This window comes from Salmo trutta, chromosome 27, assembly GCF_901001165.1.
Source record: "Salmo trutta chromosome 27, fSalTru1.1, whole genome shotgun sequence".
Lineage (NCBI taxonomy): Eukaryota > Metazoa > Chordata > Actinopteri > Salmoniformes > Salmonidae > Salmo > Salmo trutta.
The window spans coordinates 41,102,467-41,125,496 of record NC_042983.1 but is presented as its reverse complement, the minus strand read 5'-3'; the positions used below and the strand labels follow the sequence as shown (position 1 = coordinate 41,125,496).

The window sequence follows — 23,030 nt, the reverse complement described above, 5'->3', positions numbered from 1 at the left end:
ATAATGACAGTAGAGATGGATACTAACCTGGAGTTACAGTCAGGGAGGGAGCCAGAAGTCTATGACTATAGCTAGAGATAATGACAGTAGAGATGGATACTAACCTGGAGTTACAGTCAGGGAGGGAGCCAGAAGTCTATGACTATAGCTAGAGATAATGACAGTAGAGATGGATACTAACCTGGAGTTACAGTCAGGGAGGGAGCCAGAAGTCTATGACTATAGCTAGAGATAATGACAGTAGAGATGGATACTAACCTGGAGTTACAGTCAGGGAGGGAGCCAGAAGTCTATGACTATAGCTAGAGATAATGACAGTAGAGATGGATACTAACCTGGGGTTACAGTCAGGGAGGGAGCCAGAAGTCTATGACTATAGCTAGAAGAGATGGATACTAACCTGGAGTTACAGTCAGGGAGGGAGCCAGAAGTCTATCACACGTTCACCTTATTGTTTTATTTTACCAGGCAAGTCAGTTAAGAACAAATTCTTATTTTCAATGAGGGCCTTGGAACAGTGGGTTAAGAGCCTTGATCAGGGGCAAAACGACAGATTTTTTTCCTTGTCAGCTTGGAGGATTCGATCTTGCAACCTTTCGGTTACCAGTCCAACGCTCTAACCACTAGGCTACCACTATACCTTCCTATTACTCCTGGATTTGATAGCAACAAAAAAAACATGACTTTCCCACTGTGGTCTACTACTCGACCCCACAAGACTTTAGGATTACATTATGTCATGGTTGGTAGGGTGTTGGAGAGGGTTGTTAGATGGTTGGTAGGGGGTTGTTAGACAGTTGTAAAGGGTTGGTAAGGAGGTCGGTAGGGGGTTGTATGTAGATGGTTGTTAGACATTTACATTTTAGTCATTTAGCAGACGCTCTTATCCAGAGCGACTTACAGTAGTGAATGCATACATTTAATTTCGTGCATTTTTTATTTTATTTTTTACATTTTTTTATTTTTTTTGTACTGGCCCCCTGTGGGAATCGAACCCACAACCCTGGCGTTGCAAACACCATGCTCTACCAACTGAGCCACAGGGAAGCTAGACGGTAGGGTGTTGTAGAGGGTTGTAGGGGTTTGGTAGGGATTTGGTAGGGAGTTATAAGGGGTTGGTAGGGAGTTATAAGGGGTTGGTAGGGAGTTATAAGGGGTTGGTAGGGAGTTATAAGGGGTTGGTAGGGGGTTATAAGGGGTTGGTAGGGAGTTGGTAGGGAGTTATAAGGGGTTGGTAGGGAGTTGGTAGGGAGTTATAAGGGGTTGGTAGGGAGTTATAAGGGGTTGGTAGGGAGTTATAAGGGGTTGGTAGGGAGTTATAAGGGGTTGGTAGGGAGTTGGTAGGGAGTTATAAGGGGTTGGTAGGGAGTTATAAGGGGTTGGTAGGGAGTTATAAGGGGTTGGTAGGGGGTTATAAGGGGTTGGTAGGGAGTTATAAGGGGTTGGTAGGGAGTTGGTAGGGAGTTATAAGGGGTTGGTAGGGAGTTGGTAGGGAGTTATAAGGGGTTGGTAGGGAGTTATAAGGGGTTGGTAGGGAGTTATAAGGGGTTGGTAGGGGGTTATAAGGGGTTGGTAGGGAGTTATAAGGGGTTGGTAGGGGGTTATAAGGGGTTGGTAGGGAGTTGGTAGGAGGTTATAAGGGGTTGGTAGGGAGTTATAAGGGGTTGGTAGGGAGTTATAAGGGGTTGGTAGGGGGTTATAAGGGGTTGGTAGGGAGTTATAAGGGGTTGGTAGGGGGTTATAAGGGGTTGGTAGGGAGTTATAAGGGGTTGGTAGGGAGTTATAAGGGGTTGGTAGGGAGTTGGTAGGGAGTTATAAGGGGTTGGTAGGGAGTTGGTAGGAGGTTATAAGGGGTTGGTAGGGAGTTATAAGGGGTTGGTAGGGAGTTATAAGGGGTTGGTAGGGGGTTATAAGGGGTTGGTAGGGAGTTATAAGGGGTTGGTAGGGAGTTATAAGGGGTTGGTAGGGAGTTATAAGGGGATGGTAGGGAGTTATAAGGGGTTGGTAGGGAGTTATAAGGGGTTGGTAGGGAGTTATAAGGGGTTGGTAGGGAGTTATAAGGGGTTGGTAGGGAGTTATAAGGGGTTGGTAGGGAGTTATAAGGGGTTTGGTAGGGAGTTATAAGGGGTTGGTAGGGGGTTATAAGGGGTTGGTAGGGAGTTGGTAGGGAGTTATAAGGGGTTGGTAGGGAGTTATAAGGGGTTGGTAAGGAGTTGGTAGGGGTTATAAGGGGTTGGTAGGGGGTTATAAGGGGTTGGTAAGGAGTTGGTAGGGAGTTATAAGGGGTTGGTAGGGAGTTGGTAGGAGGTTATAAGGGGTTGGTAGGGAGTTATAAGGGGTTTGTAGGGAGTTATAAGGGGTTGGTAGGGAGTTATAAGGGGTTGGTAGGGAGTTATAAGGGGTTGGTAGGGGGTAATAAGGGGTTGGTAGGGGGTTTATAAGGGGTTGGTAGGGGGTAATAAGGGGTTGGTAGGGGGTTATAAGGGGTTGGTAGGGAGTTATAAGGGGTTGGTAGGGGGTAATAAGGGGTTGGTAGGGGGTTATAAGGGGTTGGTAGGGAGTTATAAGGGGTTGGTAGGGAGTTATAAGGGGTTGGTAGGGAGTTATAAGGGGTTGGTAGGGGGTAATAAGGGGTTGGTAGGGGGTTATAAGGGGTTGGTAGGGAGTTATAAGGGGTTGGTAGGGAGTTATAAGGGGTTGGTAGGAGGTTATAAGGGGTTGGTAGGGAGTTATAAGGGGTTGGTAGGGGGTTATAAGGGGTTGGTAGGGGGTTATAAGGGGTTGGTAGGGAGTTATAAGGGGTTGGTAGGGAGTTGGTAGGGAGTTGGTAGGGGGTTGTAGAAGTTTGTGAAGGGAGTTGTAGAGGGTTGGCAGAGGGTTGGTAGGGGGTTGTAGGGGTTTGGTAGGGAGTTGGTAGGGGGTTGTAGGGGTTTGGTAGGGAGTTGGTAGGGTGTTGTAGGGGTTTGGTAGGGAGTTGGCAGGGGGTTGGTAGGGAGTTGGTAGGGGGTTGGTAGAGGGTTGATAGAGGGTTGGTAGGGGGTTGTATGGGGTTTGGTAGGGAGTTGGTAGGGGGTTGTAGGGGTTTGGTAGGGAGTTGGTAGGGGGTTGTAGGGGTTTGGTAAGGGTTTGGTAGGGAGTTGGTAGGGAGTTGGTAGGGAGTTGGTAGGGGGTTGTAGGGGTTTGGTAGGGAGTTGGTAGGGGGTTGTAGGGGGTTGGTAGGGAGTTGGTAGGGGGTTGGTAGGGAGTTGTAGGGGGTTGGTAGGGAGTTGGTAGGGGGTTGGTAGGGGGTTGGTAGGGAGTTGTAGGGGGTTGGTAGGGAGTTGGTAGGGGGTTGGTAGGGAGTTGGTAGGGAGTTGGTAGGGAGTTGGTAGGGGGTTGTAGGGGGTTGGTAGGGAGTTGGTAGGGGGTTGTAGGGGGTTGGTAGGGAGTTGGTAGGGGGTTGGTAGGGGGTTGTTAGACGGTTGGTAGGGGGTTGTAGGGGGTTGGTAGGGAGTTGGTAGGGAGTTGGTAGGGGGTTGGTAGGGAGTTGGTAGGGAGTTGGTAGGGAGTTGGTAGGGGGTTGTAGGGGGTTGGTAGGGAGTTGGTAGGGGGTTGGTAGGGGGTTGTTAGACGGTTGGTAGGGGGTTGTAGGGGGTTGGTAGGGGGTTGTAGGGGGTTGGTAGGGGGTTGTAGGGGGTTGGTAGGGGGTTGTAGGGGTTTGGTAGGGGGTTAGTGGGGGGTTGGTAGGGGGTTGTTAGACGGTTGGTAGGGGGTTGTAGGGGGTTGGTAGGGAGTTGGTAGGGAGTTGGTAGGGGGTTGGTAGGGAGTTGGTAGGGAGTTGGTAGGGAGTTGGTAGGGGGTTGTAGGGGGTTGGTAGGGAGTTGGTAGGGGGTTGGTAGGGGGTTGTTAGACGGTTGGTAGGGGGTTGTAGGGGGTTGGTAGGGGGTTGTAGGGGGTTGGTAGGGGGTTGTAGGGGGTTGGTAGGGGGTTGTAGGGGTTTGGTAGGGGGTTAGTGGGGGGTTGGTAGGGGGTTGTTAGACGGTTGGTAGGGGGTTGTAGGGGGTTGGTAGGGGACCCATGGTTTCCACAAATTTTGCCAAAAAGCACCTGGAAGTACCTGGATGATCGTCAAGACTCCTGGAAGAATGTTCTATGGAAAGATTAGTCAAAAGTATAACTTATTGGGTGACTTGAGTCCCGTTTTTTTTTTTAGCAAAAACCAAACACGGCATTCCACAGTAAAAACGTCATACCAACGGTCAAAAATGGTGATGGAAGTAGAGATGGTTTGGGGATGCTTTGCTGCCTCAGGACCTGGACCAGATGCCATCATTGAAGGAACCATGAATTCTTCTCTGTATCTAAGAATTCTAAAGGAGAAATGTCAGGTAATATGTCTGTGAGCTGTAGTGCAAGCTGAGTCATGCAGCAAGGCAATGATTCAAAACACACAAGCAATTCTACATCAGAATAGCTGAAAAGCAACACATTTTAAGTTTTGGAATGGCCTAGTCAAAGTCCAGTCCTAAATCTCATTGAGATGTTGTGGCAGGACCTGAAAAGAGCAGTTCATGCTTGAAACTGCACAAATGTCGTTGAGTTAAAGTAGTTCTGCATGGAAGAGTGGGACAAAATTCCTCCACAGTGATATGAGAACCTGATCAACAAGGTGGCACAACATTATTGAGTGTAAGGGGGATATTTATTTATCACACAGGGGCATTGGGTGTTGCATAACTTTCCTATTAAACACCCCCTGTCACGTCCTGACCAGTAAAGGGGTTATTTGTTATTGTAGTTTGGTCAGGACGTGGCAGGGGGTGTTTGTTTTATGTGGTTCGGGGTTTGTTGGGCTATGTACTTATGTAAGAGGGGTGTTTGTTTTATGTTTTCCGGGGTTTTTTTTGGTCTATGTTAGTGTATTTCTATGTTCAGTCTAGTCTATCTATTTCTATGTTTAGTTCATTGGATTGACCTTCAATTGGAGGCAGCTGTTCCTCGTTGCCTCTGATTGAAAGTCCTATGTATAGGGGTGTTTTGTAATGGGATTTGTGGGTAGTTGTCTCCTGTTTTGTGTCTGTGCACCTGACAGGACTGTTTAGTGTCGGTCGTTGTTTTGTATACGTGATTTGTTTGTTTTTCCTTCTTTTGATTTAATACAGAAGATGAGTATACACGTTCCCGCTGCACCTTGGTCCAATCCTTACGACGCCCGTTACATAAATAAATGAAAGAGTATCAACATTTTGTTATTTGTTTACTCAGTGTTCCTTTATCTCATATTAGGTTTTGGTTGAAGATCTGATAACATTCCGTGTCATAAATAGAAAAAAATTAGAAAGGGGGAAAATCATTTTTTACGGCACTATACATGGAGACACTGCAGAAACCTTTTATTTATCCTTTATTTAACTAGGAAAGTCAGTTAAGAACAAATTCTTATTTACAATGACAGCCTACCGGGGAACAGTGGGCCTTGTTCAGGAGCAGAACTACAGATTTTTACCTTGTCAGCGCAGGGATTCGATCTAGCAACCTTTCGGTTACTGGCCCATGAGAGAGCGTTACTGCCCCAACGCTCTAACCACTAGCCTACCCACATGATGGTATGTTGTTCTGGACCTGATAGAGATCTTAGAGGTATAGTTCACATGTCTTCTACATCTCAACTGAGCAGACAGACTGCTGTCCTGGGAGTTTTAGGGAACTTCTCTACTCACTGTCACAAGAGATGTCTCTCTCTCTCTCTCTCTCTCTCTCTCTCTCTCTCTCTCTCTCTCTCTCTCTCTCTCTCTCTCTCTCTCTCTCTCTCTCTCTCTCTCTCTCTCTATATATATATATATATAAATATAAATATATCTGTCTCTCGCATCTCTTTCTCTCTACATCTTTTTCTCTCTTCCCCAGATGACCCTGTCAAAAAGGCCCAAATGAGGGTTAACATGGCCCAGGAGTGGCCGACGAGGCCGGCCCTTCCTCCCACTGCCTTTAACAGAGACAAAGAGGGTGAAATGCACTGTGAAAACCAGTCCCTCAGTTAAAACAGCAATAAGCCTGAGGGAGGGAGGGAGAGGGGGAGGAGGGTGGGGGGAGGGAGAGGGGGGGGGCAGGAGAGTGGGAGGAGGGAGGGGGGAGAGAGGGGGAGGAGGGAGAGGGGGGGGCGGTGGAGGAGAGAGAGGGGGGAGGAGGGAGAGGGAGGGAGGGGGAGGTGAAGAAGAGAGAGCGAGGAGGAGGGGGCAGGAGAGTGAGAGGAGGGAGAGGGAGGTGGAGGAGATAGAGCGGGGGGAAGAGGGGGAGAGTAAACTGGGGCTTATGGGCCTAGTCACATAGCCACAGACGATAGGTAAACAGACTGACTGCATCTCAAATTGTACCCTATTCCCTTTGTAGTGCCCTACTTTGGACCAGAAGTAGTGTTCTATTCTTAAACCTTCAACAGGGAAATCATACTGAGACTAGAGCCCTGCATATATTAATCAAACATACTGTATACATCATACAATATAAAACATTTCTATACATATGAAGAAAATCATTTATCAACAGAGGATCATTTCTCTGAATTGACCAAAGGGGACCAGAACATCTATTTTCAGAGAGCTCTGTAAGTTGTTCCACATACAGGGCGTAAAAAAAACTAAGAGCAACTTTACCCAACTTTGTGGAGACAAAAGGGCCTCCAGTGTTATCCAAGCCCGAGAACGGGTTTGGTAATTTGTAAGTCTAAATTGAATTAATGATGATAGATACATAGGAAGCTTCTGCATGAGTGCTTTGTAGATAAGATAATGCTGCTCTATCCTTACAAAACACAATGGTGAGTTCTAGAACCATCCCCAGTAATAAACCTAAGGGCCCAATGGTGAGTTCTAGAACCATCCCCAGTAATAAACCTAAGGGCCCAATGGTGAGTTCTAGAACCATCCCCAGTAATAAACCTAAGGGCCCAATGGTGAGTTCTAGAACCATCCCCAGCAATAAACCTAAGGGCCCAATGGTGAGTTCTAGAACCATCCCCAGTAATAAACCTAAGGGCCCAATGGTGAGTTCTAGAACCATCCCCAGCAATAAACCTAAGGGCCCAATGGTGAGTTCTAGAACCATCCCCTGCAATAAACCTAAGGGCACAATGGTGAGTTCTAGAACCATCCCCAGTAATAAACCTAAGGGCATGATGGTGAGTTCTAGAACCATCCCCAGTAATAAACCTAAGGGCCCAATGGTGAGTTCTAGAACCATCCCCAGTAATAAACCTAAGGGCCCAATGGTGAGTTCTAGAACCATCCCCAGTAATAAACCTAAGGGCCCAATGGTGAGTTCTAGAACCATCCGCAGTAATAAACCTAAGGGCCCAATGGAAAACAGCATCTAGTGGTTTAAATCTACGTTATGGGACAAAGAAAAAAGGATGCTTTTTTTTGTTGCATTTAGCACTAACTTTAGTTCCAATAGTGACCTCTGCATTGCTGGAAAATTGGATTTCAAATTTGAAAAGGCTTGGCCAACCTGTATCATCTGCATAAAAATTAACATAACTTTTTTTTATAGCATCAGCAATGTTATTTATATAGAATGTAAACAGTAGTGGGATGAGTATCGAAACCTTGGGGCACCCCTTTATGTAACTCAAGGAACTCAGATTGGACTCCAGTATATAGGGAATAGGGTGCCATTTGGGAAGAAGTCTATTGCTGGAGGCTGAATCAAGGGGACAAACAGCCGAAGTGAACTGGGAGACAAAGGGTTGATGAACTCCCAAACAGAACATGCAGGAGATGAAACCGGCAACGTTACAACCGGCCGGTCCGGAGAGGGAGGGAGTGTGGCAGAGCCGGGGGAATAACTAGCTTGTTTGTTTGCCTATTAGCCTAGGTATGGCCTGGGGGAACGGAGGGGGAGCGGGCAGGAAGACTGCGGAATAGCTAGCTCGTGCTTATTAGTTCGCACATTAGCCTAGCACTGGGTGTTCTGTTTGACTAAGGTTTGCCACTCCTCTCTACTCCACCCTACTGTCGTCAGGGCTGTCTGTCTGTGTGGTACGCATGATGAGAAAAGACAAAGTTCCAGTCCAGGAGCAAAGCAGCAACTCATTTATCAGTACAGCTGTAGTGGAGCGAGGAACTGAAGCTCTTAAAGACAAACTGTTTTAATGTAACACTTATATTATAGTTTACGCCGACGCTTATATCTAAAGTGACTGACAGTCATGCGTGTATACATTTTATGTATGGTCCCGGGAATTGAACCTTCTTTCATGGTGTTACAAACACCATGCTCTACCAACTGAGCTACAAAGGACCACTAACTCTCGAGACGCTCTGTTGCCAAGTTAGCTATATAGGGTACAACCATCCTGTGTCCTCTTTTCTTAAAGTCTAATCGTCTGGATGTTTGAGAGCCACAACCCTGATTCTAAATGCCTGGGTAATGGAGATCCTCCATTAAAACCTGATGTTCAGTCTAAAATTAGGACTGAATTTTAATCTGTATCTGGGTAAACTGGCAATATGCGTCTCGACCGGATGTTTGGCAACCACAAAGCTGCTTCTATGTGCCTGATCACCCATGCGCTCCTAGGGAGGTTGAGGGAGGGGAAAATGTTATATTTGTCTTCAGGTTAATAAGTAATAAGTAATACTAAATCCCAAAGCGGCAGCAGGAAAGTTCTGCGTTGAGCCCGAAGTCACCATTTCCAGTTCGCTATGTTACTTACAGCCGAGCAGGAAACCAAAAAAATTTACTTCTCACATACCTTCTAGACCCCTCAAACTCAACTCTGGACCTCTAAGCCAGTAACAATACGTTTTTTCATTGTTCCCCTCTAATCAGGGACGGATTTAGATCTGGGACGCCAGGAGGGTGCAATTAACAATCGGGTATAGGATAAAAACACAGGCTTCGAACCTCGTAGGGTCAGAGTTGAATAACCCTGCTCTACACCATTATTGCCCATTTTTTTAATACACATATTTTTTAAGATGTGTAATATTATCTCCAGCTGAACTAGCTACTAATTTTAATTATCCATTCAATTCAATTAATCAATTAACTGGGCGGGTTTCCCGGAAACAGATTAAGCTTAGTCCTGGACTAAGAAAATGAATGAAGAATCTCCATTCAAAGTGATTTATAGTCAAGGACTAGGCTTAATCTGTGTCTGGGAAACACCCCTATATACTCCCAACTATTTAACCCGCATAAAAAAAATACTACAGTTTACTATAGAATACTACAGTACTTACTACAGTATCTTCAGGAAAGTATTCAGACCCCTTGACTTTTCCACATTTTGTTACGTTACAGCCTTAATCTAAAAGGGATTAAATAAAATAAAAATCCTCAGCAATCTACACATAATACCCCATAATGACAAAGTGAAAACAGGTTTTTCGAATTTTTTGCAAATTTATAATAATATAAAACATAAATACTTTATTTATATAAGTATTCAGACTTTGCTATGAGACTCGAAATTGAGCTCAGGTGCATCCTGTTTCCATTAATCATCCTTGAGATGTTTCTACGACTTGATTAGAGTCCACCTGTGGTCAATGTAATTGATTGGACATGATTTGGAACATCTCTCACCTCTCTATATAAGGTCTCACAGTTGACAGTGCATGTCAGAAGAAAAAACCAAGCCATGAGGTCGAAGGAATTGTCCATAGAGCTCCGAGACAGGATTCTGTCGAGGCGCAGTTCTGGGGAAGGGTACCAAAACATTTCTGCAGCATTGAAAGTCCCGAAGAACACAGTGGCCTCCATCACACCATTCTTTGGTCTGATGAAACCAAGATTGAACTCTTTGGCCTGAATGCCAAGTGTCACTTATAAGGGATTTATATGTTTAAATGTAATGATTAAATAATTCTACCCTGAAACTTAACTATTAGTGATTAGTAGTTTATGTAGCATGTATAATGAATAATTAAAGTACTAAACGTAAGTCCCATAAGGTTTAGTAGAGACCTGTGAGGAAGAGAAATGTATGTGTGTATGTGTGTGCCCAAGAGAATACCGAGAACAATTAAGACTGTGTATGGCTCGACCTGGCTACAACTCTGAGAAACCTATGATAGGACGGAGTACTTCTCAAGGTTCCTCTAATCTCTGGGGAATGGAACGGACAATGCTGGGTAGTGATAAACAGTGGTGAGAACTCTGGGGAGGGATACAACCCACCTACTGTTCATGTATATGTATGTGCGTAGGATATCTACTGTTTGTGTGGATGTATGTGCGTAAGTAGGGAATGAACTATAAAATGAATGTCTCTGTGTTATGGACTTCAGAACGTTCTCGTGAATAAACTGTACAAACCTTTTGCAGAAGCTGAGTCTTTGCCTAATTATTATTAAACCCAGGGTCTTACAAACCTTGGTGATTAGTCAAAGCTTATTGATTGTTAGTTATTATCATTGGGATAGAAAATTCTCCTGACAGTCGCGTTTGGAGGAAACATGGCACCATCCCTACGGTGATCAGCATCATGCTGTGGGGATGTTTGTCAGCAGCAGGGACTGGGAGACTAGTCAGGATCGAGGCAAAGATGAACGGAGCAAAGTACAGAGAGATCCTTGATGAAAACTTGCTGCAGAGTGCTCAGGATGGGTTGAAGGTTCACCTTCCATCAGGATAACGACCCTAAGCACACAGCCAAGACAATGCAGGCGTGGCTTCGGGACAAGTCGATGAATGTCCTTGAGTGGCCCTGCCAGTGCCCGGACTTGAGCCCGATCGTACATCGTACATCTCTGGAGAGACCAGAAAATAGCTGTGCAGCGACGATCCTCATCCAACCTGACAGAGTTAGAGAGGATTTGCAGAGAAGAATGGGAGAAACTCCCTGAATACAGGTGTACTAAGCTTGTAGCGTCATCCCCAAGAAGACTCAGGTCTGTAATCGCTGCCAAAGGTGCTTCAACAAAGTACTGAGTAAAGGGTCTGAATACTTATGTAAATATAATATTTAAGTTATTTATTTTTTATACATTTGCAAACATTTCTAAAAACCTGTTTTTGCTTTGTCATTTTGTGTGTATTGTGTGCAGATTGATGAGGGAAAAAACTTCTGTCCTCCTCTCCCACCCCTCTTTCCTTCTGTCCTCCTCTCCCACCTCTCTTTCCTTCTGTCCTCCTCTCCCACCTCTCTTTCCTTCTGTCCTCCTCTCCCACCTCTCTTTCAATCTGTCCTCCTCTCCCACCTCTCTTTCCTTCTGTCCTCCTCTCCCACCCCTCTTTCCTTCTGTCCTCCTCTCCCACCCCTCTTTCCTTCTGTCCTCCTCTCCCACCCCTCTTTCCTTCTGTCCTCCTCTCCCACCCCTCTTTCCTTCTGTCCTCCTCTCCCACCTCTCTTTCCTTCTGTCCTCCTCTCCCACCCCTCTTTCCTTCTGTCCTCCTCTCCCACCTCTCTTTCCTTCTGTCCTCCTCTCCCACCCCTCTTTCCTTCTGTCCTCCTCTCCCACCCCTCTTTCCTTCTGTCCTCCTCTCCCACCTCTCTTTCCTTCTGTCCTCCTCTCCCACCCCTCTTTCCTTCTGTCCTCCTCTCCCACCCCTCTTTCCTTCTGTCCTCCTCTCCCACCCCTCTTTCCTTCTGTCCTCCTCTCCCACCCCTCTTTCCTTCTGTCCTCCTCTCCCACCCCTCTTTCCTTCTGTCCTCCTCTCCCACCTCTCTTTCCTTCTGTCCTCCTCTCCCACCCCTCTTTCCTTCTGTCCTCCTCTCCCACCCCTCTTTCCTTCTGTCCTCCTCTCCCACCCCTCTTTCCTTCTGTCCTCCTCTCCCACCCCTCTTTCCTTCTGTCCTCCTCTCCCACCCCTCTTTCCTTCTGACCTCCTCTCCCACCTCACCCTTCAATCTCTCCCTCCTCATCCCCTATTAATTTTCTCTCTAATTGCGGACGAGGAGTGTAATTATATAGTGGCTGTACCGTGCCACTGCACACCACTAACTTCTTTCCCAATCAGTGTTCTGTGTGTTCTTAAAGCTTATGAGAGGACAGAGAGAGTGAGATTAAAAATATATATATATATATACAAAATTATCTTTATTTAATGAGTGAGAGATTGAAAGATAGAGAGACAGAGAGAGAGAACGGGAGTGAGAGAAAGACAGGAGAGAGAGAAAGAGAACAGAGAGAGAGAACGGGAGAGAGAGAGAGAGAGAACAGAGAGAGAGAGAGAGAGAGAGAAAGATAGGAGAGAGAGAGAACAGAGAGAGAGAGAACAGACAGGGAGAACGGGGAGAGAGAGAAAGATAGGAGAGAGAGATAGAGAGCTGTTCTGTTCTGCAGCTCTACGCTAACCTTTACTGTAATTACGTTGATCACACAGCGGCGGAAAGCAGGAATTTGACATTACCCGCCAATCGCCATTAAACCTGTGTGTAAAGCCGCCCGGGAACCACAACACTACCTCTGAGAACCGTGTTCAACCATGTTTTAAGAGCGATTACCTGTTGTTTCAGGGGAGAAAAGCAGCGTTTGGGTCAAAAAGCCACTCTGTAATAATGGTGTTGGTCCTTTCCTCAGAAGGTTTTCAGGGTATAGGCAAGAACGCAGAGCACATTCTGAATGTTGTCTTCTTCTCCTGTTCTCACCCAGGCAGCATTCCTCCTGTTCTCACCCAGGCAGCATTCCTCATGTTCTCACCCAGGCAGCATTCCTCCTGTTCTCACCCAGGCAGCATTCCTCCTTTTCTCACCCAGGCAGCATTCCTCCTGTTCTCACCCAGGCAGCATTCCTCCTGTTCTCACCCAGGCAGCATTCCTCCTGTTCTCACCCAGGCAGCATTCCTCCTGTTCTCACCCAGGCAGCATTCCTCCTGTTCTCACCCAGGCAGCATTCCTCCTGTTCTCACCCAGGCAGCATTCCTCCTGTTCTCACCCAGGCAGCATTCCTCCTGTTCTCACCCAGGCAGCACTCCTGACTCTCTCTGCCATTCTAGGTAAGAAGTAGTCTTTCACTTAGTTTGATGGGGTTAGAAACTTTGAAAGACCAAAGACCCTACATGTCAATGGACCGACCGAGACCGGCCTTGGTATATGTATAAACATCACAATATCTTGTTAAATAAGAAATTCAACACGTTTTGATTGGTTTAAACACAACGTGATTCATAGCACAAAGATGTAAAGACATTCAACATGATCACCAAGCGTGAAACAGCACATACAGAATGAAAGAGAGGCAAGCCAAACGATCCATACAATACTTCTATAGATTAGATATCCAACAAAAGAAAAGTAATGGCTTAGTTTGTAGGCTACACTGCAGAGTTCCAGCTTCAATACCAGTTTGTAGGCTACACTGCAGAGTTCCAGCTTCAATACCAGTTTGTAGGCTACACTGCAGAGTTCCAGCTTCAATACCAGTTTGTAGGCTACACTGCAGAGTTCCAGCTTCAATACCAGTTTGTAGCCTACACTGCAGAGTTCCAACTTCAATACCAGTTTGTAGGCCTACACTGCAGAGTTCCAGCTTCAATACCAGTTTGTAGGCCTACACTGCGGAGTTCCAGCTTCAATACCAGTTTGTAGGCCTACACTGCAGAGTTCCAGCTTCAATACCAGTTTGTAGGCCTACACTGCAGAGTTCCAGCTTCAATACCAGTTTGTAGGCCTACACTGCAGAGTTCCAGCTTCAATACCAGTTTGTAGGCTACACTGCAGAGTTCCAGCTTCAATACCAGTTTGTAGCCTACACTGCAGAGTTCTAGCTTCAATACCAGTTTGTAGGCTACACTGCAGAGTTCTAGCTTCAATACCAGTTTGTAGGCTACACTGCAGAGTTCCAGCTTCAATACCAGTTTGTAGGCTACACTGCAGAGTTCCAGCTTCAATACCAGTTTGTAGCCTACACTGCAGAGTTCCAGCTTCAATACCAGTTTGTAGGCCTACACTGCAGAGTTCCAGCTTCAATACCAGTTTGTAGGCCTACACTGCGGAGTTCCAGCTTCAATACCAGTTTGTAGGCCTACACTGCAGAGTTCCAGCTTCAATACCAGTTTGTAGGCCTACACTGCAGAGTTCCAGCTTCAATACCAGTTTGTAGGCTACACTGCAGAGTTCCAGCTTCAATACCAGTTTGTAGCCTACACTGCAGAGTTCCAGCTTCAATACCAGTTTGTAGGCCTACACTGCAGAGTTCCAGCTTCAATACCAGTTTGTAGGCCTACACTGCAGAGTTCCAGCTTCAATACCAGTTTGTAGGCCTACACTGCGGAGTTCCAGCTTCAATACCAGTTTGTAGGTCTACACTGCAGAGTTCCAGCTTCAATACCAGTTTGTAGGCCTACACTGCAGAGCTCCAGCTTCAATAGCAGTTTGTAGGCTTACACTGCAGAGTTCCAGCTTCAATACCAGTTTGTAGGCCTATACTGCAGAGGTCCAGCTTCAATACCAGTTTGTAGGCTATACTGCAGAGCTCCGGCTTCAATACCAGTTTGTAGGCTTACACTGCAGAGTTCCAGCTTCAATACCAGTTTGTAGGCCTACACTGCAGAGTTCCAGCTTCAATACCAGTTTGTAGGCTACACTGCAGAGTTCCAGCTTCAATACCAGTTTGTAGGCTTACACTGCAGAGTTCCAGCTTCAATACCAGTTTGTAGGCTTACACTGCAGAGTTCCAGCTTCAATACCAGTTTGTAGGCTTACACTGCAGAGTTCCAGCTTCAATACCAGTTTGTAGGCTACACTGCAGATTTACAGCTTCAATACCAGTTTGTAGCCTATACTGCAGATATCCAACTTCAATACCAGTTTGTAGGCTACACTGCAGATTTACAGCTTCAATACCAGTTTGTAGCCTATACTGCAGAGATCCAGCTTCAATACCAGTTTGTAGGCTACACTGCAGATTTCCAGCTTCAATACCAGTTTGTAGCCTATACTGCAGATTTCCAGCTTCAATACCAGTTTGTAGGCTACACTGCAGATTTCCAGCTTCAATACCAGTTTGTAGCCTATACTGCAGAGTTCCTGCTTCAAAATCGATACCAGGCTCTCTAAACTTTAAAAGTGCATGATTTTCTCCTACAGTGGTCAGACATCCATATAGCTTCCTCCATAACCTTCTCCTACAGTGCTCAGACATCCATATGCAGTGCCTTCAGAAAGTATTCAGAACCCCGTGACTTTTTCCAAATGTTGTTACGTTACAGCTTTATTCTAAATTTGGTTAAATAAAGGAATTGTCCATAGATCTCCTAGACAGGATTGTGTCGAGGCACAGATCTGGGGAAGAGTACAAAAAAAACTTCTGCAGGATTCAAGGTCCCGAAGAACACAGTGGCCTCCATCATTCTTAAAAATGGAAGATGTTTGGAATCACCAAGACTCTTCCTAGAGCTGCCCACCCCCAATTGGGGGAGAAAGGCCTTGGGCAGAGAGGTGATCAAGAACCCGATGGTCACTCTGACAGAGCTCCAGAATTCTTCTGTGGAGATGGGAGAACCTACTAGAAGGACAACCATCTCTGTAGCACTCCACCAATCAGGCCTTTATGGTAGAGTGGCCAGATGGAAACCACTCCTCAGTAAAAGGCAGATGACAGCCCGCTTGGAGTTTGCCAAAAGATACCTAAAACACTCTCAGACCATGAGAAACAAGATTCTCTGGTCAGATGAAACCAAGATTGAACTCTTTGGCCTGAATGCCAAGTGTCACGTCTGGAGGAAACCTGGCACCATCCCTATGGTGAAGCATGGTGGTGGCAGCATCATGCTGTGGGGGATGATTTTCAGCGGAAGTGACTGGGAGACTAGTTAGGATCGAGGCAAAGATAAACGGAGCAAAGTACAGAGAGTTCTTTGATGGAAACCTGCTCCAGAGTACTCAGAACCTCAGACTGGTGCAAAGATTCACCTTCCAACAGGACAACGACCCTAAGCACACAGCCAAGACAATGCAGGAGTGGCTCCGGGACAAGTCTCTGAATGTTCTTGAGTGGCCCAGCCAGAGCCCGGACTTGAACCTGATCTAACATCAATGGAGAGACCAGAAAATAGCTGTGCAGCGACGCTCCCTATCCAACCTGACAGAGCTTGAGAGGATCTGCAGAGAAGAATGGGAGAAACTCCCCAAATACAGATGTGCCAAGCTTGTAGCGTCATAACCAAGAATACTCAATGCTGTAATTGCTGCCAAAGGTGCTTCAACAAAGTACTGAGTAAAGGATCTGAATACTTACGTAAACAAGATGTCAGTTTTTATTTTATTTTATACATTTGCAAAAATGTTTAAAAAAACTTTTTCCTTTGTCATTATGGGCTATTATGTGTAGATTGATGAGTGGGGGAAATTATTTAATCAATTTGAGAATAAGACTGTAATGTAACAAAATGTGGAAAACGTCAAGGGGTCTGAATACTTTCCGAAGGCGCTGTAGCTGTCACGTCCTGACCAGTAAAAGGGGTTATTTGTTATTGTAGTTTGGTCAGGGCATGGCAGGGGGTGTTTGTTTTGTGTGTTTCGGTGTTTTTAGTTTATGTTCTGTTATCTATTTCTATGTGTTTATCTAGTTTTCTATTTCTATGTTGGGTTTTTGGCAATGACCTCCAATTAGAGGCAGCTGGTTGTCATTGTCTCTAATTGGAGGCCATATTTAGTTGTGTGTGTTTTCTCTTGTGTTTTGTGGGTGGTTGTTTCCAGTATAGTCTGTGCACCTTACTGGACTGTTTTTGTCGTTAGTTTATTTTTTTAAAGTGTTTTCTTTAATAAAGAAAGAAGATGAGCACTTTACCCGCTGCGTTTTGGTCCAATCCTTACGACGCCCATGACAGTAGCTTCCTTCATAACCTTCTCCAACAGTGCTCAGACATCCACATAGCTTCCTTCATATCCTTCTACAGTGCCCAGACATCCATATAGTTTCCTTCATAAATAGTAGTAGGAGACAAGCAACCATTTCCAAAACAACCATCTAGTCTGCGACCGAAATGACACCCTCCTCCCTATTTAGTGCACTCCTTTTGACCAGAGCCCTATGGGCCCCAGTGAAAGGTAGAGCACTATATAGAGAATAGGGTGCCAATTGGGACACCTAGTAGTCATATCCTCTTCACTATTAATGATTCACAAAGTCAGCAGCAGCTATGCATTATTAACCAGCTACATCTCAGACAACGGTTGAGTGAAACAATCCCCCATAGATAGACAGTAGGAAGACACCGTCACCGTAACCCTGCTTTAGAAACACTACCTCGGGTAACACGTTCCTACATAATGTATGAGTTAATACACCGTGATAGATAATGCATCAGCACCAATGCGAAACGGGCCCGCGTCATCATTCTGAGACGGAAGAAGAGAAGGAGACAATAGAGACATAATGAAATGAAAGGGATGTGGGAAGGAATGAAGAAAACACTTACCGCAAACAGAGATCCCTGATAGACACATGCTCCTGTGGGAGTGAGGAGAAAACCACAACGTTAATATAAAGTTCAAAGGTCATTCTAGTACAATTACAAGTATGAACTTAATGTCTTCTACCTACAGTTGAAGTCGGAAGTTTACATACACTTATGTTGGAGTCATTAAAACTCGTTTTTCAACCACTCCACAAATTTCTTGTTAATAAACTATCATTTTGGCAAGACCTCAGAAAAGAAATTGTAGACCTCCGCAAGTCTGGTTCATCCTTGGGAGCAATTTCCAAACGTCTGAAGGTACCATGTTCATCTGTACAAACAATAGTACGCAAGTATAAACACCATGGGACCACGGAGCCGTCATACCATTCAGTTCTGTCTTCTAGAGAGGAACGTACTTTGGTGCGAAAAGTGCAAATCAAACCCAGAAAAACAGCAAAGGACCTTGTGAAAATGCTGGAGGAAACAGGCACAAAAGTATCTATATCCAAAGTAAAACGAGTCCAATATCGACATAACCTCAAAGGCCGCTCAACAAGGAAGAAGCCACTGCTCCAAAACCACCATAAAAAAGCCAGACTACGGTTTGCAACTGCACATGGGGACAAATATCGTACTTTTTGGAGAAATGTCCTCTGGACTGAGGAAACAAAAATAGAACTGTTTGGCCATAATGACCATCGTTATGTTTGGAGGAAAAAGGGGTAGGCTTGCAAGTCGAAGAACACCGTCCCAACCGTGAAGCACGGGGCTGGCAGCATCATGTTGTGTGGTGCTTTGTTGCAGGAGGGACTGGTGCACTTCACAAAATAGATGGCATCATGAGGCAGGAAAATTATGTGGATATATTGAAGCAACATCTCAAGACATCAGTCAGGAAGTTAAAGCTTGGTCGCAAATGGGTCTTCCAAATGGACAATGACCCCAAGCATACTTCCAAAGTGTGGCAAAATGGCTTAAGGACAACAAAGTCAAGGTATTTTAGTGTCCATCACAAAGCCCTGACCTCAATCCTATAGAAAATTTGTGGGCTGAACTGAAAAAGTGTGTGGGAGCAAGGAGGCCTACAAACCTAACTCAATTACACCAGCTCTGTCAGGAGGAATGGGCCAAAATTCACCCAACTTATTGTGGGAAGCTTGTGGAAGGCTACCCAAAACATTTGACCCAAGTTAAACAATTTAAAGGCAATGCTACCAAATAATAATTGAGTGTATGTAAACTTCTGACCCACTAGGAATGTGATGAAAGAAATAAAAGCTGAAATAAATCATTCTCTCTACTATTTTTCTGACATTTCACATTCTTAAAATAAGTGGTGATCCTAACTGACCTAATACAGGGAATTATTACTAGGATTAACTGTCAGGAATTGTGAAAAACTGAGTTTAAATGTATTTGGCTAAGGTGTACGTAAACTTCCGACTTCAACTGTACATCAATATTACACTAGGACCAGAGTAGGTAAGCGGTCTTACAGCGTGTGTGTGAGTCAGTGAGGTTAACTTACTCTGAACTTCACAGTAGGTTGTTAGCCATTCAAAAAGTAAGCTGTGATTTAATAAACAATGGAGTGGCCATGATTCTACTTGCTCAATTGGAAGAGTTAATCGTTGAGAAAACAAACTATAGTTGCTGTGGCTGTGTGCACACGCTTCAATACATCTGGAGCCGGGGTTGACAGAAATGACTGGGGAAATCTGATCTTGGGAAAGTGTCACTCTGAGAGTTGAACAGACTTCACACTGTCACAACACTGGAAGAGAACAGCGGTGGTGTATATGTGACCAACCATCTGTCGTCTGTCGACACATACAGTGCATTCCGTATGTTTATACAGTTTACTATAGAATACTATAGTACTTACTACAGTGCATTCCGTATGTTTATACAGTTTACTATAGAATACTATAGTACTTACTACAGTGCATTCTGAATGTTTATACAGTTTACTATAGAATACTATAGTACTTACTACAGTGCATTCTGAATGTTTATACAGTTTACTATAGAATACTATAGTACTTACTACAGTGCATTCTGAATGTTTATACAGTTTACTATAGCATACTATAGTACTTACTACAGTGCATTCTGAATGTTTATACCGTTTACTATAGCATACTATAGTACTTACTACAGTGCATTCTGAATGTTTATACAGTTTACTATAGAATACTATAGTACTTACTACAGTGCATTCTGAATGTTTATACAGTTTACTATAGAATACTATAGTACTTACTACAGTGCATTCCGAATGTTTATACAGTTTACTATAGCATACTATAGTACTTACTACAGTATATTCTGAATGTTTATACAGTTTACTATAGAATACTATAGTACTTACTACAGTGCCTTCAGAAAGTATTCAGACCCCTTGAATTGTTCCACATTTTGTTACGTTACAACCTTATTCTAAATTATTATTATTATTTTTTTATTCCTTCATCAATCTGCACACTGCCATATTAGTGTTGTTTTAATGGGGTTGCCATAGTAGTGTTGTTTTAAAGGGGCTGCCATAGTAGTGTTGTTTTAAAGGGGCTGCCATAGTAGCGTTGTTTTAATGGGGCTGCCATAGCAGTGTTGTTTTAATGGGGCTGCCATATTAGAGTTGTTTTAATGGGGCTGATATAGTAGTGTTGTTTTGAAGGGGCTGCCATAGTAGTGTTGTTTTAATGGGGCTGCCATAGTAGTGTTGTTTTAATGGGGCTGCCATAGTAGTGTTGTTTTGAAGGGGCTGGCATAGTAGTGTTGTTTTGAAGGGGCTGCCATAGTAGTGTTGTTTTAATGGGGCTGCCATAGTAGTGTTGTTTTAATGGGGTTGTTATAGTAGTGTTGTTTTAATGGGGCCGCCATAGTAGTGTTGTCTTAATAGGGCTGCCATAGTAGTGTTGTTTTGAAGGGGCTGTCGTATTAGTGTTGTTTTAATGGGGCTGCCATAGTAGTGTTGTTTTAATGGGGCTGCCATAGTAGTGTTGTTTTAATGGGGCTGCCATAGTAGCGTTGTTTTAATGGAGCTGCCATAGTAGTGTTGTTTTAATGGGGCTGCCATAGTAGTGTTGTTTTAATGGGGCTGTTATTGTAGTGTTGTTTTAATGGGGCCGCCATAGTAGTGTTGTCTTAATAGGGCTGCCATAGTAGTGTTGTTTTGAAGGGGCTGTCGTATTAGTGTTGTTTTAATGGGGCTGCCATAGTAGTGTTGTTTTAATGGGGCTGCCATAGTAGTGTTGTTTTAATGGGGCTGCCATAGTAGCGTTGTTTTAATGGAGCTGCCATAGTAGTGTTGTTTTAATGGGGCTGATATAATAGTGTTGTTTTGAAGGGGCTGCCGTATTAGTGTTGTTTTAAAGGGGCTGCCATAGTAGCGTTGTTTTAATGGGGTTGCCATAGTAGTGTTGTTTTAAAGGGGCTGCCATAGTAGAGTTGTTTTAATGGGGTGCCATAGTAGCGTTGTTTTAATGGTGTTGCCATAGTAGCGCTGTTTTAATGGGGTTGCCATAGTAGTGTTGTTTTAAAGGGGCTGCCATAGTAGAGTTGTTTTAATGGGGTGCCATAGTAGCGTTGTTTTAATGGGGTTGCCATGGTAGCGTTGTTTTAATGGGGTTGCCATGGTAGCGTTGTTTTAATGGGGCTGCCATAGTAGCGTTGTTTTAATGGGGCTGCCATAGTAGTACAGCACCCCTGACTAAGACTACCTTAGTCCACTGAGCTAGGCATTCCTTAAGATTTTAGGTCTCAAGTAAAGTTGCCGAAAAAGAAAACCTCTACAAATCCTTTTGGCTGTTATAATTTATTATAAAATATATTATTAAGCCTCACACATGCTTATAACAGGTAACAAAACATACTTGCAGGCTGTCAGTAAAGTGTGATAGCCACAGGTCTTTCTCATTTATTGAATTCAAGTCTGACCGAGTCGCCCTGTGGGAGAGGGCACCAAATCTACAGCTAAATCTTATTGCCTTATGCTCCTGCAGAGACGTCTTACTGTGGCCTCACATTTCAACATCAGATGTCGGGGGATATAATGCAATGTTTCCTAATTCATTTGACTGAACCATGATAGAATAAGGATTTCAATGATAAGGTAAAAGCCTAGAGTTATTATATTTGGGTTATAGTAAAGCAAGTTTATTTAGGCATGGGTGTGATTGAGTCCCTGTGGGGCATTTGTTCCATTCAATCTGAATCGGACAGATTGCAGATTAGGACGAGATTATAATGTCTGAATAGTAATAGGAGTCATTCAGATGCTGATTCTGAAATGGGACATTTCTTCCCACAGGGAAAAGATAGCAAGGGAGCTAACTGGTTTAGATGTGATTATTAGACCGAGTGGTTCATACCTGTGTAATAACAGATATAGCCATTTTTTACATTTTAGTCATTTAGCAGACGCTCTTATCCAGAGCCTTACTGGTCCCCAGTGGGAATCGAACCCACAACCCTGGCGTTGTAAACACCATGCTCTACCAACTGAGCTACACGGGATAACCTATTCTTTAACGTAATAATGCCTTGAGTTATATTTCTGTTTTAAAATGTCATAACTAAATTGCCCAACCAGGTTGAATGTTTGATGCAGAAAATATATTTTGAACATAAACACAGTCAAATAGACTACATATTGGCAACTTTGCGCAATCGACTAAATTTATAAAGAATAGACTCATAGCCTATAACCTTTTTCTAGGCATACTACAGATGTTATTTCCATAATCAATGAATATATTGTTAATTCACTTGATTTAAGAGCCAAAATACCCACCTTGTATTCCTGGAGTGGCGGTGAGAATTCCAGCCAAAGCGGCTATGAAGATCCATCCTAAACCCATGTTCACCGCATGCATACAAGACATTAAATCCAACGGTGCTGAATGCAGTATCTTCCTAGTTCAAATCACACCGATTCTCAAATATAATTATTGGTTCCCGGAAGTTCCAGATAAACAACAACACCGGGAAAAGTAGGCAGTGTATGTTTGACCGGGCTAGAGAATAGTTGGCATGTTGAGCTACGCGTGAAGACAGCAGGTAGGACAAACGGGGACCCTCTCTCCCTCTCTGAAAAACGGTGCGGGTCTGGACTCTGGAGAAAACGGAATGCAGACGCAACTGTTCGCGGTCGGTGAAACTTCAAGACAAAAAAAACGCAGGTGTCACCGACCATAGATTTAAAAGCGGTACACCATGACGACGGGCGAAAATCCCTCTGGAAACCATATGATTATCCAGTGACCTCCGCTGCGCAAGAAGCGGGCCGACACTATAAAGTTACTTGCTGTACAGCCTCTCCTCTCTCCAAACTGACTCACTACACCGGGAGGATTAAACGCAGTCGGGATAGAAATGCATGGTGTGCCGCCTGCTCACAGTGAATACAAGACAGGGCTATGCATATGCCCCCATTAAAAAACGACAGCTAATTTACATATCTCTCATTCCGATAACGTCATGCTTGAACGGGCCCAATATGATGGGCTACTACCATGTTATTAGGAGTTCAAATCAAATCTAATTGTATTTGTCAAATACACATGGTTAGCAGGTGTTAATGCGAGGGGTAGCGAAATGCTTGTGCTTCTAGTTCCGACCATGCAGTAATATCTAACAAGTAATCTAACAATTTCACAGCAATTACCTTATACACACAAGTGTAAAGGAATGAATAAGAA

At 44.3% G+C, this 23,030-nt stretch overlaps 1 protein-coding gene across 1 annotated transcript in view; it reads right to left on the bottom strand.

Moving 5' to 3' along the window:
• The window catches only part of fras1 (Fraser extracellular matrix complex subunit 1), a 306,477-nt gene extending 283,967 nt beyond the window's left edge, over positions 1–22,510 (bottom strand). Inside the window, exons 1-2 of the mRNA XM_029718140.1 lie at positions 22,124–22,510; positions 17,347–17,378 (exon numbers count right to left, since the gene is read on the bottom strand). Coding sequence (XP_029574000.1) covers positions 17,347–17,378; positions 22,124–22,214 — 123 coding nt within the window. The 5' untranslated portion in view covers positions 22,215–22,510. The remainder of the gene's footprint in view (positions 1–17,346; positions 17,379–22,123) is intronic.
• Positions 22,511–23,030: the final 520 nt, after the last annotated feature.